Source organism: Triticum dicoccoides, chromosome 1A (genome assembly GCF_002162155.2).
Source record: "Triticum dicoccoides isolate Atlit2015 ecotype Zavitan chromosome 1A, WEW_v2.0, whole genome shotgun sequence".
Classification (NCBI taxonomy): Eukaryota; Viridiplantae; Streptophyta; class Magnoliopsida; order Poales; family Poaceae; genus Triticum; species Triticum dicoccoides.
In genome coordinates this window covers 218742258-218757856 of record NC_041380.1, presented here as the reverse complement: position 1 = coordinate 218757856, position 15599 = coordinate 218742258, and the positions used below count along the sequence as shown (strand labels likewise).

General features: G+C 43.6%; 1 protein-coding gene across 2 annotated transcripts; it reads left to right on the top strand.

Moving 5' to 3' along the window:
- The first annotated feature begins 2839 nt into the window (after window positions 1–2839).
- On the top strand, window positions 2840–15377 carry LOC119267018 (DNA mismatch repair protein MSH2). 2 transcript variants are annotated; one of them, XM_037548313.1, is made up of 14 exons: window positions 2840–3063; window positions 3166–3215; window positions 3337–3369; window positions 4232–5305; window positions 6942–7493; window positions 7571–7681; window positions 7770–7859; window positions 7965–8036; window positions 9275–9385; window positions 12820–12946; window positions 13402–13601; window positions 14195–14245; window positions 14652–14804; window positions 15027–15377. In XM_037548313.1, the coding sequence occupies exons 1-14, from the start codon at window positions 3009–3011 to the stop codon at window positions 15225–15227; spliced, it is 2880 nt and encodes a 959-aa protein (XP_037404210.1). In that variant the 5' UTR covers window positions 2840–3008; the 3' UTR covers window positions 15228–15377. The 2 variants fall into 2 exon arrangements, with proteins under 2 accessions (XP_037404210.1, XP_037404218.1); XM_037548321.1 differs by lacking the exon at window positions 14195–14245 and having other exon boundaries at window positions 2842–3063.
- The last annotated feature ends 222 nt before the right edge of the window (window positions 15378–15599 follow it).

The window sequence follows — 15599 nt, the reverse complement described above, 5'->3', positions numbered from 1 at the left end:
TTATGCGGTTTGACCGATAAAGATTTTCGTAGAATATGTGAGAGCCAATATGATCATCCAGGTTCCGCTATTGGTTATTGACTGGAGACATGTCTCGGTCATGTCTACATAGTTCTCGAACCCGTAGGGTCCGCACGCTTAAAGTTTCGATGACAGTTATATTATGAGTTTATATGTATTGATGTACCTAAGGTAGTTCGAAGTCCCGGATATGATCACGGACATGACGAGGAGTCTCGAAATCGTCGAGACATGAGGATTGTATATTGGATGACTATATTCGGACACCGGAATGGTTCCGGGAGTTATCGGATATATACCGAAGTACCGGGGGTTACCGGACCCCCCGGGGGTTTAATGGGCCTAGATGGGCCTTAGTGGAGAAGAGGAGGGGCGACCAGGGCAGGCCGCACGCCCCCTCCCCTTCTAGTCCGAATTGGACAAGAGGGGGGGGGGGCGCCCCCTTTTCTTCTTCTCCTCCTCCCCCCTTCTCCTAATCCAACAAGGAAGGGAGGGAGTCCTACTCCCGGTGGGAGTAGGACTCCTCCTGGCGCGCCCTCTCCTAGCCGGCCGCCTCTCCCCCCTTTGCTCCTTTATATACGGGGGCAGGGGGGCACCCCAGAGACACAACAATTGATCATTGATCTTTTAGCTGTGTGCGGTGCCCCCTCCACCATAGTCCATCTCAATAATATCATAGTGGTGCTTAGGCGAAGCCCTACATCAGTAGACCATCATCATCGTCACCACGCCGTCGTGCTGACGAAACTCTCCCTCAATACTTGGCTGGATCGGAGTTCGAGGGACGTCATTGGGCTGAACGTGTGCTGAACTCGGAGGTGCCGTGTGTTCGGTACTTGATCGGTCGGATCGTGAAGACGTACGACTACATCAACCGCGTTGTGCTAACGCTTCCGCTTTCGATCTACGAGGGTACATGGACAATACTCTCCCCTCTCGTTGCTATGCATCACCATGATCTTGCGTGTACGTAGGAAATTTTTGAAATTACTACGTTCCCCAATACAAAAGTTATCACGTCTAGACTATGTAAGTTATCACGTCTGCGACACAAAAGTTACCAAGCTGTTTTCATAGAAATTACCAGACATGAAAAACGGTTTTCGAACCTTCCCATGTGCGCATGCATACATGCACTAGATGACAAAGAACGTTGATGCTATCCCAAATTCTCCCTATTTTGAAATTTCAAAATGGAAACTTCAAAATGTTCTGTAGTTTAAATTGTTGCTATGGTCGGAAAATTGTTTTCATATAAAAGATTCGCCGCGACGAGATCTTCGAAACTAAATCCCATGTTGATATGTTTCGACGTTTTTTTTCAGGTCAAAAGTTACCACGTGTGAACTATGTAAACTATCATGGCTATAATTCATAACTTATCATCTTGTTTATGTTAAAGTTATCGGGGCATGTTTCAACTACTTTTTTGCCCGAGTGATTTGCAAGTAAATTTATCGTGTCTGCAATACCACCATCCACCATCCATGCCGTGCCTGGCCCGGGTGAGGTCCACATGCTGACGTGGCATGGCTTTCTTATAAACGGAACTTTGCGGGTCTTGCCGGGCCAGGCTTATTTAGGCATTTTGTTGTGTCGTGGTGCTTGTACATGAGTTATGAGCTGTGTTGTGCATATATTATCATACTATTGACACAAAAATTATAAAGTTATTGGGTGTGTTCATCGAGTCAAAAATGTTACCGTGCCTTGCATGTGAGTTATCACCTTCATTGGGTGTATATTATCATGCTACTTACACACAAGTTATCGGGATATATTTCTCAACAATCTTTTTTCCAATCAAAAAAGCTACTGGGGTATTTGTGCATGAGTTATCATTTCTGTTGTATGTACATTATCATGTTATTTAAATACAAATTATCGGTGTGTGCATTTCAACAAAAAAATCATCGGCTAAAAGTTATCGTGGTGTTTGTTCCTAAGTTATCAGGTATGGCTGAGTATATTATCATGCGATTTACACAGAAGTTACCCTAGACTATTGTTTTTAACAACTATTTTTCTGGGTCAAACTTACCACGGTGTTTGTACATGAGTTATCAACTCTGCGATGCATAAGTTATCAGGCTAGTTGCACGAGAGTTACCGGGATGTTTTCAACAACTTTTTACCTCCAAATCAAAAGTTACCATGGTGTTTGTGCAAATAGTTATCAGCTTCGTTATGCGTAAATTACCATAACATTTACATAGAAATTATCAGGGATGTTTTCAACAACTTCTTTTCCCTCGGGTCAAAGTTACCAACAATTTTTTTTGTATGCATGCCTAATTCCATAATTTATAATGTAGTAGAGGGGGCCAACGAATGATAAAGGAACAATTTTTCTTTCGCTGCCATGAGATTTAAAAAAGGTCACATAGATATTTTCAATGACAGGACAATAAAATGGTATTAGGTGAGGAGTTGGTCATTGGCATCATTCATAAACCAACAAAGCACCGGGTTCGATCCTTGGTGGGCCCAATAATTTTTTACTCCTTTGTATTGAGCAATGACCAGCACGAAAAAAAACAGCGGAGAGAGAAAATTAGGCTGTGTCCGGGAAGAAAAAAAAGCGGAGGGAGCGATTTATTTGGTGAGGGAGAAAACCGCGGAAGGAAATTAGGCAGTTACCTATTCGGTGAGGGAGAAAATTGCTGGAGGTTCCCATCGCTCCATGCTGATCGTGCCGTAAAAAAGTCGTTCGGATCTTTTGTCAATTTCCGAACGTTCGGAATTTACAAAAACCGTTTATTGAATATCGGCCCGAGTCCCGACTGCGCATTTCCCGGTATCCTCGATTCTCGCACCCCCGCCGCTCCGCCCACAAAGCCCCGCGAAATCCCCCATCCCACACGCGCGCCGTTCGGCTCTCCCGCGGAAACCCCTAACTTTTCCCGCCGCCCGCGTCTGCCCACATTTCGCCGAGCACCTCGCCCGCACCACCATCCCTCTCTCCCCCCGGCGGCATTGGGGGCGGCATGGACAGCGAAGACTGCTTGCCGGAGGGGGGAAAGCTCCCGGAGCTCAAGCTAGGTGCGTGCGCTCTCGTTCTTTGTTTGTCTCGTATGTTCTTTGTGCATTAGGTTTTGACTTCCTTTTTTTTTTCTGATCGATTCCGTTTCCGTGATTGGATAGATGCGAGGCAAGCCCAGGGTTTCATCTCCTTCTTCAAGAAGTTGCCGAAGGTAAGACTCTTCCAGCCCGACCCCTGGATTTCTAGTGAATATGCTGGGTGACATTTTTCTGCATTAGGTAACTTCATTTTTTTTTTGAGTTGGAGGTAACATTATCTTCTTGATACTGCAGGATCCTCGGGCCATTCGTTTCTTTGATCGCCGGGTAAGTACTTTCGCATTAATGTTTGTTACAGTTTTCTTGTATGTGTAGATGTGCTCCAGTATTTATTTCTTGATGATCAGTTTCACAAACATGATAGGAAAATAGTTAAAATTTCATGTTACTCTCTTTACATCATATGAGAATATCTACTACGGATGGTCGCCATATAAGGCTGTTAGTGTTATTCTAATTTGTTGGATATTTTAGGTATCATGTGAGTGAGATAATGTACGTATCTATCATGCAATTTGAGACTTTCCTTGACCAAAGTTTGTGAACCATAATAGTTCCTAAAAAGAAAAAGTTTCAGTCCCATGCTCTGTTGCTGCGTTATGAAAAACTTCCATTCACTAGGAGAGTGCACCTCTAACTGATGTTGCAGACTTAGTCTCTGTTTGGCATCTTAGCACAATATGCACACTTTGCGGGGCTTGATATTTCATGAATAATGATTCTAGTAGGATATCATTTTGAATTTGTTGGAATGCAATCTAAATGGTTGAATATGCAGAAATGTTTCATCATATGAGTACTAGTAGAATGCAGTAATGCTAGAGAGAGTTATAAGAATGTCTCCCACTTCTACCTTTTTGTGCATTTAGGCAGTTCATGCAAACATATGCATCTTTCTTCATAAGTAATTTAGTCAAGACATATGTTATAGATTTTATTGACACACTTCTTATGCGTTCCTACATCAAAAGAAGGCTGTCTTTATCGTGTAGAAGTTACAACTCTTGAGATGCACCTGCCCACACAGAGCTAAATCTTAGCTGATTGCTCTTCAGATTACTTGAACTAATTATTTGTATACATCAAATTCCTGGGAATATTGTAAACTAAAGCTTAAACGTTCTGCCAGGATTATTACACTGCTCATGGTGAGAATGCAACCTTTATTGCGAAGACATACTATCACACAATGACTGCCTTAAGGCAGCTGGGCGGTAACTCTGATGGAATCTCAAGTGTCAGTGTTAGCAGGGCTATGTTTGAGACCATTGCACGCAACCTTTTGTTAGATAGGACGGACCATACACTGGAGCTCTATGAGGGAAGTGGGTCAAGTTGGAGGTTAACAAAATCTGGAACACCTGGAAACATAGGCAGTTTTGAAGATATTCTGTTTGCAAACAATGACATGCAATATTCCCCGGTTACTGTTGCATTGTTTCCTGTCTTCCGTGAAGGTCAGCTATATGTAGCGCTTAGTTTTGTGGATATGACGAACCGGAAGCTTGGGTTGGCTGAGTTCCCTGAAGATAGTCGATTTACAAATGTGGAATCAGCCCTTGTTGCATTAGGTTGCAAGGAGTGTCTTCTTCCAGCAGATTTTGAGAAATCAATAGATTTGCAGCCTCTTCAGGATGCTATTAGCAATTGCAGCATTCTACTGACTGAAAGAAAGAAGGCTGAATTTAAATCTAGAGATCTTGTGCAGGATCTTGGTAGAATAATCAGGGGTTCTGTCGAGCCAGTTCGTGATCTCCTATCTCAGTTTGACTATGCTTTGGGTACCCTTGGAGCTCTAGTATCATATGCTGAGTTGCTAGCAGATGACACTAATTATGGAAATTACACGATTGAGAAATTCAATTTGGACCGCTACATGCGACTTGATTCTGCCGTGGTGCGAGCATTGAATATTGTTGAAGGAAAAACTGATGTAAACAAGAATTTTAGTTTGTTTGGTTTGATGAACAGAACCTGCACTGCTGGGATGGGAAAGCGACTGCTTAACAAATGGCTGAAACAACCTTTGATAGATGTAAACGAAATCAATAACAGATTAGATATGGTTCAGGCTTTCGCAGAAGATCCGGAGCTTCGTCAGGGTCTTAGGCAACAACTTAAAAGGATATCTGATATTGATCGCCTAACACATGCTCTCCGTAAGAAATCAGCCAACCTGCAGCCTGTTGTTAAGCTCTACCAGGTTTTTGCTTCTACCTGCTGTTTCTTTCTTGCAAATATGGTTGTTTGGCTAAAATGTGTATGCAGATAAATTTATGACACTGTTATATTGGCTTCTTAACTGTTAGTATATGGTTCAGATAACATATTTTGAGTGAATGAATTGGGCCTTTTTTGTGCTTGTGTTGCTGCATCTTTGTGGACGGCTAAAGTGTGCGGAAAATGTCAAGAGAGGGCGGGGTAGACCTAATTTGACATGGGAGGAGTCCGTTAAGAGAGACTTGAAGGATTGGAGTATCACCAAGTGGTTGTTTGGATACAGGGAATTTTGATGTGAGATTTTAGAAAACGAGTTTTTGGAGGATTTTTAGGAAAACCAGTTTTGGTTAGTTATTCTGTTAAGGTAAGTATACCCAATACCTTGTTTGGATGGGAAAATTAGAAAAACACGATTTTGAGTTCTTCCCAAACAATTCATGGAGGTGCGGTGCTTCGGCTTGCTCTTGGCACCTACATGCACAGCGGCGGACAACCACACCGTAAACTGCTCTCTCGCGAGGGTGCGCGGCCATCGCCGAGGCCGCCAGGGTGGTCGCGCTGCTCGCCTGATCGTGCTTGGCTTCGTTCGCCGGTGTCATGCATGTTAGCTCAGGTTCCCATCAAAGAAGCACGCACATGCAGCTAACATACGGCAAGACACGAGTACACGACGTAAAGCACCTTGATTGATTCTCAAGCCGGGCATGCATGTAGCATCTAGCTAGCTGCTGGATCGATTGGCCGGTAACAGCAGAGCACAACACACATACTAGGGAGGCGTGACGACGACGTAGAAGCTGACGACGACGGTGGCTGTGAAGTGTGAAGCGGCCGATGGACACGACGGCAGCCGGCCCAAGTCTACATCCGCCATGGAGGCGCTGGTCTAGGTGGATCATCACAACCTGCATGCTCCGGCTGCCTGGCCGAGATCGGCAACGACGTCTTTTGGCTTTGTCAAGCTGCTGTCGCGTCCGGCGGAGTTTACCATGATCAGCGCGTCGGACTTCGCTGATCTCCTGATGCATATAGAGAACGCGTTTGTATAAAAACGTCTATTAGTCGTTTTTGTATAAACTGGTTTTTTGGGTTTTTTGGAAAACTCAGTTTAGTATATCCACGAGTTAGTTAGATGATCCAAACAATGTTTTAGGTTGTTACACCAGAAATCGGGTTTAAGGAAAACTAGTTTCCTATAATCTAGGTATCCAAACAACCCCCAAAGAACTAGCTATGGACAGGGGTGCGTGGAAGCTTGCTATCCATGTGCCAGAGCCATGAGTTGGTCGCGAGATGTTATGGGTTTCACCTCTAGCCTACCCCAACTTGTTTGGGACTAAAGGCTTTGTTGTTGTTGTTGTTGTTGTTGTTGCTGCTGCTGCTGCATCTTTGCACAGAATGTCGTAGCACATATCAAATTGAAAGCTATTTATATACTTACTAAACATGAGGGGTATATCTGTATGTGATGATTCTAGTAAAATACAACCCCCTTAACACATATCAAATTGAAAGCTATTTATATACTTACATAGACATGTGTCTTTTGCCATTATTTTCCGTTTTGAATCTTCTTGCTCAAGTAAAATTTCACCATTTTTTAATCAATGTTTTTGCAGTCCTGCTCTAGAATCCCATACATCAAGGGTGTTCTTCAGCAATACAATGGCCAATTTTCTACATCTGTAATGACAAGGTTCCTTAGCTCTTTAGAAGAGTGGCTGACAGAGAATCGATATGGTAGGTTTGCTAATCTTGTTGAGACAGCCATTGACCTCGGTCAAGTAGACAATGGCGAGTACAGGATATCTCCCCTATATTCTTCTGATTTGGCTGTGCTGAAGGATGAGCTTTCTGAAGTCGAAAATCACATAAACAATTTGCACATGCATACAGCCACTGATCTGGATCTTTCTGTTGATAAGCAATTGAAGCTAGAAAAAGGCCCATTTGGACATGTGTTCAGAATCTCAAAGAAAGATGAACAGAAAGTCAGGAAAAAGCTCACGACCAATTACATTATCATAGAAACTCGTAAAGATGGTGTGAAGTTTACAAGCGCCAAGCTTAAAAAGCTAGGTGACCAATACCAGTCACTGCTTGGTGATTACACAAGTTGCCAGAAAAAGATTGTTGATAATGTAGTGCAAGTTTCATGCACCTTCTCAGAGGTACATTTAGATAAAATAATTTGTAGTTACCTTTTTTTTGTCATTTGTGACTAACAGATCTTAAATTCTTGATGTAGGTATTTGAGAATTTTGCTGCAATTATATCCGAGTTGGATGTTTTACAGAGTTTTGCTGATTTGGCAATAAGTTGCCCAGTTCCTTATGTAAGACCAGACATCACAACATCGGTAAGAAATATTAGCTAATACCCTCGAAAAGAAGCAATTCCACTTTTAGTTTTGTGGCTGAAGTTCTAATCCTGCGAATTTAATACAGGAGGAAGGAGATATTATTCTACAAGGTAGTCGGCATCCTTGTGTGGAGGCCCAAGATGGTGTTAACTTCATACCAAATGATTGCACTTTGGTAAGTATATCATGATCTTGTTTACACGGAAGCACTTAGTCACCAAGATTCGTGCTGCTTTTCCCTGAAAAAAAGGTTTGTGACGCTTCAAATTCTTCTAAATAGGCGAGGGGAAAAAGTTGGTTTCAAATCATCACTGGGCCAAACATGGGTGGAAAATCCACTTTTATACGTCAGGTAAGATCTGCACGTTTATAATATCATCAATGGCAGTTTGGCATTTGTTTGACTTGTTTCATGAAATTAAGTTTTTTCTATTATTTACTGAAAATATGTGTATGGTACTTTGGATTGATCAATAAGTTTATTGGCATGGACAGTATGGTGTGCAATGCATAGTAGTAATTAGGAGCGGCTGCATTGCGTGCTGATATAAGCACATAATACTTGAAACGGTAATGTATGCAACTATGAAATGCAGCTTCAAAAAATTATTTGATCAGTGTTTACAAATTACAAAATTAGTGAAGCTTAATAGCTGGCCAACGAAGGTTTTGCTGGGGTTGTTTGCAAATCAACTGTAGTCAACATATTGAGAGGTCTGTCCTTAAGCTTCTAATCAGTGTTGGGCGGTCGTGCCAGCAAGGTCTTTATATGTGGTCCCCACAAGACAGCTTGTGGAAGTGTCGTGTCGCAGAGGGGTGTTATTTTATGGTGTGGGTTGCTGCCTGCCTATTTCACGTCAGAGGAGACGGAAAGATAGGAGCGCTTTCCTGTTAATTACCAGTTACATGCGCTTTAAGCCAGTTAGTAGGATAAAGTAAGATCACCTTAGATAAAAAATGGCGGGATTTGTGTTGTTAGACCCTCTCTCTCTATACCTCATGGAGATGCATTAAGCAAGAAAATAGAAGAGTTAACCCCTCTACCTTGCCTCCTTACCGGTAGGTTCTCACTCTGTCCCTACACCTCCTAGATCCATATCAGGTGTAGTTTTAGCAACCTAAGGATCCATCTATAACAAATATCGATTTGTATTTTCATCGAGTCAAGGCAAACAAAAATACCAAATCGACTCAGGTGGCTGCTGTACCTACAAATCATAGTAAAACCAAAGAAATTTGGAACTGTGGACCTTCTTTCTTGTTTTCCCCCTCAATTCTCTTCTATTTATTTTATGCATAACCAGTGGCAGAGCCAGAAAATATGTATGAGGGGGGCCAAGTGCTGCTAAAACAGGTTAGGGAGGGCCAAGCTGTTGGAAAATGGATTTTTAGTAGCAAATAATGACCAATTCTGCCACTGTTCATATCAAATTAGCAAGAAATGGCTGATGTTAGGGGGGCCAGGGCCCCTGCTGGTCCCCCCCCCCCCTCTCTGTCTCTGCCACTGTGCAAAGCCTTTTGCTATGAATGTGATGCCTGTAGTTTTTCATTTCATAAACTTATCTGAAGCCCTTTTTGTTTTGGAACCAGGTTGGCGTAAATGTCTTGATGGCACAAGTTGGTTCCTTTGTTCCTTGTGATCAGGCAAGCATTAGTGTGAGAGATTGTATTTTTGCTCGTGTTGGTGCTGGTGATTGCCAAGTAAGTTGGTTCAGTCGTTGAGCTCTTTTGTTCTTGAATTTATTGAAAATGCTTTTGGTTGTAAGTTTGTTGTAAGCTTCTGGTAGAATCACATGAACTACAACATATAATTTGCTCTTCTAAATGGTGGTACAAGCACACGTACTGGAATTAAAAACATGAAGTAGTCGAGTCACCTTTGCAATGCCGATTAAGGCTTCTTGGAAGAAGATAGAAACCATTTTAATTCCTTGTTTAGTGGAAATCATTAATTCTTAAAAGCTATGTTTTTAAAGCGTCCCTAAGGCGACGCCTAGGCGACGCCTAGGCGTCGAAGCGCTCCCCCTCCGCTTTGGAAAATCGACCGCTTTGGGCGCCTAGGCGTCCAAAGCGCCCGCCTAGGCGTCGCCTAGGCGCCAAAGCGCCCCCCCTCCCTAAGGCGGTAAGGCGTCGCCTTAAAAACATAGCTTAAAAGCTTGAGGTCCATGCTTTTTAACTCTCTCCTCACATAAAAAAAACTGGTTCCAATTCCTCATATAGAAAGATCACATCCAAAGAATTTGATACACGCTAATAACATTCACTGTTCTACTTGTTTTTCTCAAACACGCCCCCAAATGCGTGTCATTTTGTATTAAAAGAACACCAAGATGGTGTAAGAGTTTACAAAGGTAAACCTGGCAAAAGGAAAGAAGAAAAATAGGCTAGCAAAAACCTAAAACACCAAGAAACGAAATCGAACAAATAGCCAAAACCTTAACAGCTACCATCCTACTGCTGCGGGTCAGGAGGCCAAACATGCACCAGCGGTCTCAAAGCCCTGGACGTTCTACCTTTCGCATACCATTAGTGCCTTTTGTTTTTTCTTTATATTGAGCACATGAAAAAACCCACAACCTTGGCTTACGTGGTTGAACTAGACATCCATACCTAATCAGTAATCAAAGCTGGCTGACTGCTGTGTGCGTACTTCCATCAAACACTCTCATTGAACGTTCTAGGATCCCAGGTTGCCACCCACCACATCCTAGGTTTTGACACCACTTTCCGACCGATGCCTAGGTTTGGGCTGAATGGGCAAAAAAAAAGAGTGCACATCTGTGGGCAAAAAAAAGATTGTACCAAGGCTAGGTTTGAACAGCAGGAGAATATGACTGAGCTGTGACTCCTTGGAACGACAAGCGATGTGCTACCAGAGACCCCACAACAGCATGACCATCCACTCGTCCCGAATAGGCTGGTTGCCCAGCGTGACGAGGGCGCCAACGCCCTACAACAACCCATCTGACCCGGACCAGCACGGCCTGAGGCCCGGCAGCATGTGGCATTGCCTGTCACAATCTATGATCGACTTGGACATCGACCAGATGCGTGGGATACCATTCAAGCCCTCCGACACATGCTAGCGCGTGTGAATCGCACACGGAACAGCCTCTATATCCTCAACCTTGATCAATCTCAATCGGAGTGTTGGCTCGCCAAGAGTGATGATGATTCGTGGTTATGGCATGCTAGATTTGGACACGTTAACTTCTACGCCTTAAAGAAGATGTCGAAGATGGAGATGGTATCCGGATGCCATTTATCGACCATGTTGACGGGTGCTTGGTTAGAAAATAGCACCACAGGCCGTTCCCTGCTCAGTCTACCTATCGTGCAAGTGATGCACTCGAGCTGCTCCATGGTGATCTATGTGGCCCTATCACCCCAGCAACTCACGCAGGAAAGAAGTACTTCCTTGTGGTAGATGACTACTCGAGATACATGTGGGTCGTTCTGCTACAATCTAAAGATGAGGCGTTTGAAGTGTTCGAGAAGCTGAAGGCTGCAACGGAGATGGAACACAAGCTGAAGGTTCACGCCCTACGGACAGATTGCGGCAGGGAGTTTATGTCAAATGAGTTCAACGACTACTGCGAGAAGATTGGCATGAAAAGGTTCCTCACGACACCTTCTACGCCGCAATAGAATGGGGTTGTTGAAAGGCATCGAATCGTCGTTGACATGGTGAGGAGTTTACTCAAGAGCAAGAACTTGCCGGCTACTTTTTGGGGAGACGCTGTCTCGACGGCGGTCTATCTTCTCAACTGGGCTCCAACGAAGGCGGTGATCGGCAAGACTCCGTATGAAGCAATTTACGGACGGAAGCCGAATGTGTCTCATCTATGGACATTCGGCTGCGTGGCGCATGCGAAGACGGCGGAGCCGCATCTCTCAAAGCTTGCCGATCGTAGCACCAAGATGGTGTTTATCGGTACGAGAGGAGTTCCGGCACCAAGGTATACCGCTTCTACGAACCATGAACCAAGCGTCTACAAATTTCACCCAACGTTGTGTTTGAAGAAAACCAAGCGTCGAATTGGAGCGCAGCAGCCGACGATGCTCCAAACGGTAACATATTCACAGTTGAATTTCCAACTGATGATGATGCGATGCAGGGGAGGACGTCCAGGTGGTTGGCAAGACGCCCAACCAAGGTGACCACGACAGAAGTGATCACCGTGGTGCCGACCCGAGACCCGTCGCTACCCCAACCAATGAGACAAGTGGAAAGGCCTCGCCTTTCACACCCTTGGGCGGCTCCCAGCGCCGAGACCCAAAAGGCCGGCCAAAATTGGCCTCCATCGACCCGTCCTGCTGCACCGGGTGCTAGGCGAGCTCGGTCCAAACGCCGGGCGCGAGACGAGCTCGAACCTGCTGCCGGGCGCGCGACGAGCTTGGTCCTGCTGCCGGGCGTGAGACGAGCTCTGCCCCGCAGCCATGGGCGCGAGACAAGCAATGGACCGCAGCTGGGAGCGGTCCAGCCCTTCGGCGAGGGTAGAGCCCGGACGACGAGAAGAGGAATCGAGGGCCGATACAGGCCGCTCACCGACGGCCGACGCCGAAATTGAGGGCAGAGAGGGGTGGAGCCTGTGCCGTGCTTCTGTCAAACTTTATTCTAGTGGTGGGTATGTTTTAGGTCGAATCTTGCTGTTACCTTTGAACAGGTTTCGGTCTATGTTATTTTGTTTAATCTTGAAGTTTGAAAATATTGTCTGCTTCATTCAGGATGTCCTCACAGAAAAAAAAACGAACAAAAGAGTCAGGATCTTCTTAGTTTCCAGCTCCATAAGGGAGAGGGGAGGGCCAGGAAGGCGAGACACTTTACGGCCACATAAATGACAGTAACCTAGTAGTGCAGGGGAGAGGGGAAATTCATATGTGAAGCTGTCAATGACTAATATTTTATATGTTACTCCCTACGTCCCATAATATAAAAACGTTTTTTCAAGCTTGCTTGAAAAAACGTTCTTATATTATGGGGTGGAGGGAGTACCTGTTTAAATTTAACCAATAACTGGTGCTCGGGATATTTTAGGTCAAAACTTGCTGTTACTTTTGAACAGGCTTTCATCTATGTAGATCTGCAAAACCTTCCAAGTTCTAAATATTTTGCTTCACATTTTGGTTGGCAGCTCCGTGGTGTTTCAACCTTTATGCAAGAGATGCTTGAAACAGCATCCATTTTGAAAGGTGCATCTGAGAAATCTCTCATAATTATCGATGAGTTGGGACGAGGAACTTCCACATATGATGGATTTGGTTTGTCTTGCAACCCTTTCTTGATTTGTCTTCCCACTTCTTTTTTATCATGTTTGGACCTAAGACAGATTAGACGAGCATATCCAGTTTGTTAATCTCTGTTTCCTAATACAGTTTTTCAATATTAACTTGAATGCAACTTGCTTTGAACTAAATATTTTATATTACATATATATTTCCTACCACAGTTCTGCAAATGTTAACTTCTAAAATGATATTTACTGCAAATTGATTTGAACTAAGCATTCTACATGAGGATTGTTCATTCCTGGCATTTCACTTACACTCTGTAATTGGTTAGATGCGTTGGTCCAAAATTCCACGCCTTAATTCTAGCATATAGTACTACTACTGCAGTATGCCAAAATTATAGGCAACTTGAAGATACAACTTTATTTAATGTAACTTGAAGATCTAACTCATATTTTGGGTTGTTACATTCTACTTACGATCAGGTCTTGCATGGGCTATCTGTGAGCATCTTGTGGAAGTGACTAGGGCGCCTACATTGTTTGCAACTCATTTTCATGAATTAACTGCATTAGCAAATAAAAATGGTGATCAGCACCAACATGTTCCAGATTTGGGAATTGCAAATTATCATGTGGGTGCACATATAGACCCATCAAGTCGGAAGTTGACTATGCTTTATAAGGTACCCTGTGATGTGAAATTCCGAAACACATTCTGAAATCCTTCTAATGGCTTATTGTGTTGTCTATAATTCTGTCTTATTATAGTCTTTTCTAGAATCGCTTGATAGCTGCTAATGAGTTTCAGTGTTTTAGATGCTTGATGCCATTAATTGCTTGAACTTCTCTGTCATATAGTCTTCCAAGGGAATTAGATAATTGCCTGTGTGTTGCAATGGAGGCACAGATATTTTGTACGCATTGATTTACCAGTCATTTTATTGTTAATGCGATTACGGACCAAAAATGGCAATTGAATCAGTACTTATTGACTTGCCAAAGAAAACATGATTTTATTTGTAAGCCAATAAGATGTGGGCCAGTTGAGGCGAGCCTCAGGGATAACCAGTGCGAAAAATTGATAAAACCGGAAACGGAGGTGGGGGTTAGGATGGAGGGCGAAAGAAAAGGATGGACGACAAAACCTTACATATTTTTTTAAGTAGGAGGATTCTTTGTCTCAGATAACTGAGCAGGAAAAGGGAGAAAAGTTACATTACCATTCTGGCATCTCTAATAGGCAACTTGATAATTTCCTGTCTTTCCTCCTCTCTAGGTCTTCATCATGATAATGTCCCTATTTTCCAGCGGTAGTTGTGTCCAAAAGGTGGGTAATGAGTCTTTTCTCATATATTTGAAATTGAACAAGCTTCTTGGCCTCTGTATGAAAAAGAAGAGAATAGCTAAAGACCTGCCAACATTATCAGGAGTTACATCCATGCTCGTATCTTTTTATTTGTAGTTGCAAGTCGTAAATTTCTTCAAATAATACAAATGGATCCTTGTTGTTAGATGAAGCCCTATTAAATTCTGTACTCCCTCCGATCCAAATTAATTGTCGCAGCTCTAGTACAATTTTGTACTAAAGTTGTACTAGAGCTGCGACAGTTAATTTGGATCGGAGGGAGTAATGTTGTTAGAATGGACATGGTTGTATTACCTATATATTAGAGTGAAAAGAAGAGGAATTCAACATTTGCATGCAGTGTGGTAAATGCATTTTCCATTTGCAGGTTGAACCTGGTTCCTGCGACCAAAGTTTTGGTATCCATGTTGCGGAATTTGCTAATTTTCCAGAAGCTGTCATTGCTCTTGCAAAAAGCAAAGCTGAAGAGTTAGAAGACTTTACCAGTGCACCTAACTTGAGTGGTGAACCCAGTGACGAGGTATCTCCAACTAAAAGTCAAGATAAATCTTGTCTTTTTAATATCAACAACTAAAATGCACATTCTCTTTTGCTCCCTTCCCATTCCTTTCATGATTGTTCTTATTTAGGTCAAGGCAAAAAAAAAGGGCGCATTTCTTGTGATTAGGAATTCCTTGAAAGCAGTGGATTGAGCAGTGTTGTAATGGTATATCTGAAACTAGTACCCTCTTCCTGATTGCAGGTTGGATCGAAACGCAAGAGGGTGTTTAGCCCAGATGATGTGACGAGGGGAGCTGCTCGGGCTCGCCTTTTGTTGGAGGATTTTTCTGCATTGCCTCTAGATGAGGTGGATGGGAGCAAGGCTACGGAGATGGTGGCCAAACTGAAATCAGACTTCGAGAAAGATGCAGCCAGTAATCCCTGGCTGCAGCAGTTCCTCTGAGTGGAATGGATCTCTGACCCTTTTGTTACTGCGCGTCAACTTGGGAGGGTCCTTTCCTTTTGTTAGTGCAAGTAAACAGAAACGATGCTGTACATATCCTCTACTAAATTCTTGATCGTCTGCTACTACTGTATTCCATTTTACTCGTCATTGGGGCACTCGTCTAGCATGGATTGGGCGGCTTATTACAACGCGCTGGACTTGTGGACTCGTCTAGCGTGGGCAGCCTACAGCTCTGGTTCGGCTCGTCGTCCTGACAGATGGACCGCTTTGCCATCACCGCGTCGTTAGCCACTCCGCCGTTTACTTCTACGGTGACAATAAACAGGGGACCCTGAACCCCGCGTCCCTCCTTCGAGGCGGCTGGCAAGC

Bases quoted from the DNA above. Each gene is read 5' to 3' on its own strand.
- LOC119267018 (XM_037548313.1), top strand. From the start codon at position 3,009: ATGGACAGCGAAGACTGCTTGCCGGAGGGGGGAAAGCTCCCGGAGCTC. The intron at 7,682-7,769 runs GTAAGAAATATT...AATTTAATACAG, and splicing joins GACCAGACATCACAACATCG to GAGGAAGGAGATATTATTCT. The intron at 13,602-14,194 runs GTACCCTGTGAT...CCTCCTCTCTAG, and splicing joins AGTTGACTATGCTTTATAAG to GTCTTCATCATGATAATGTC.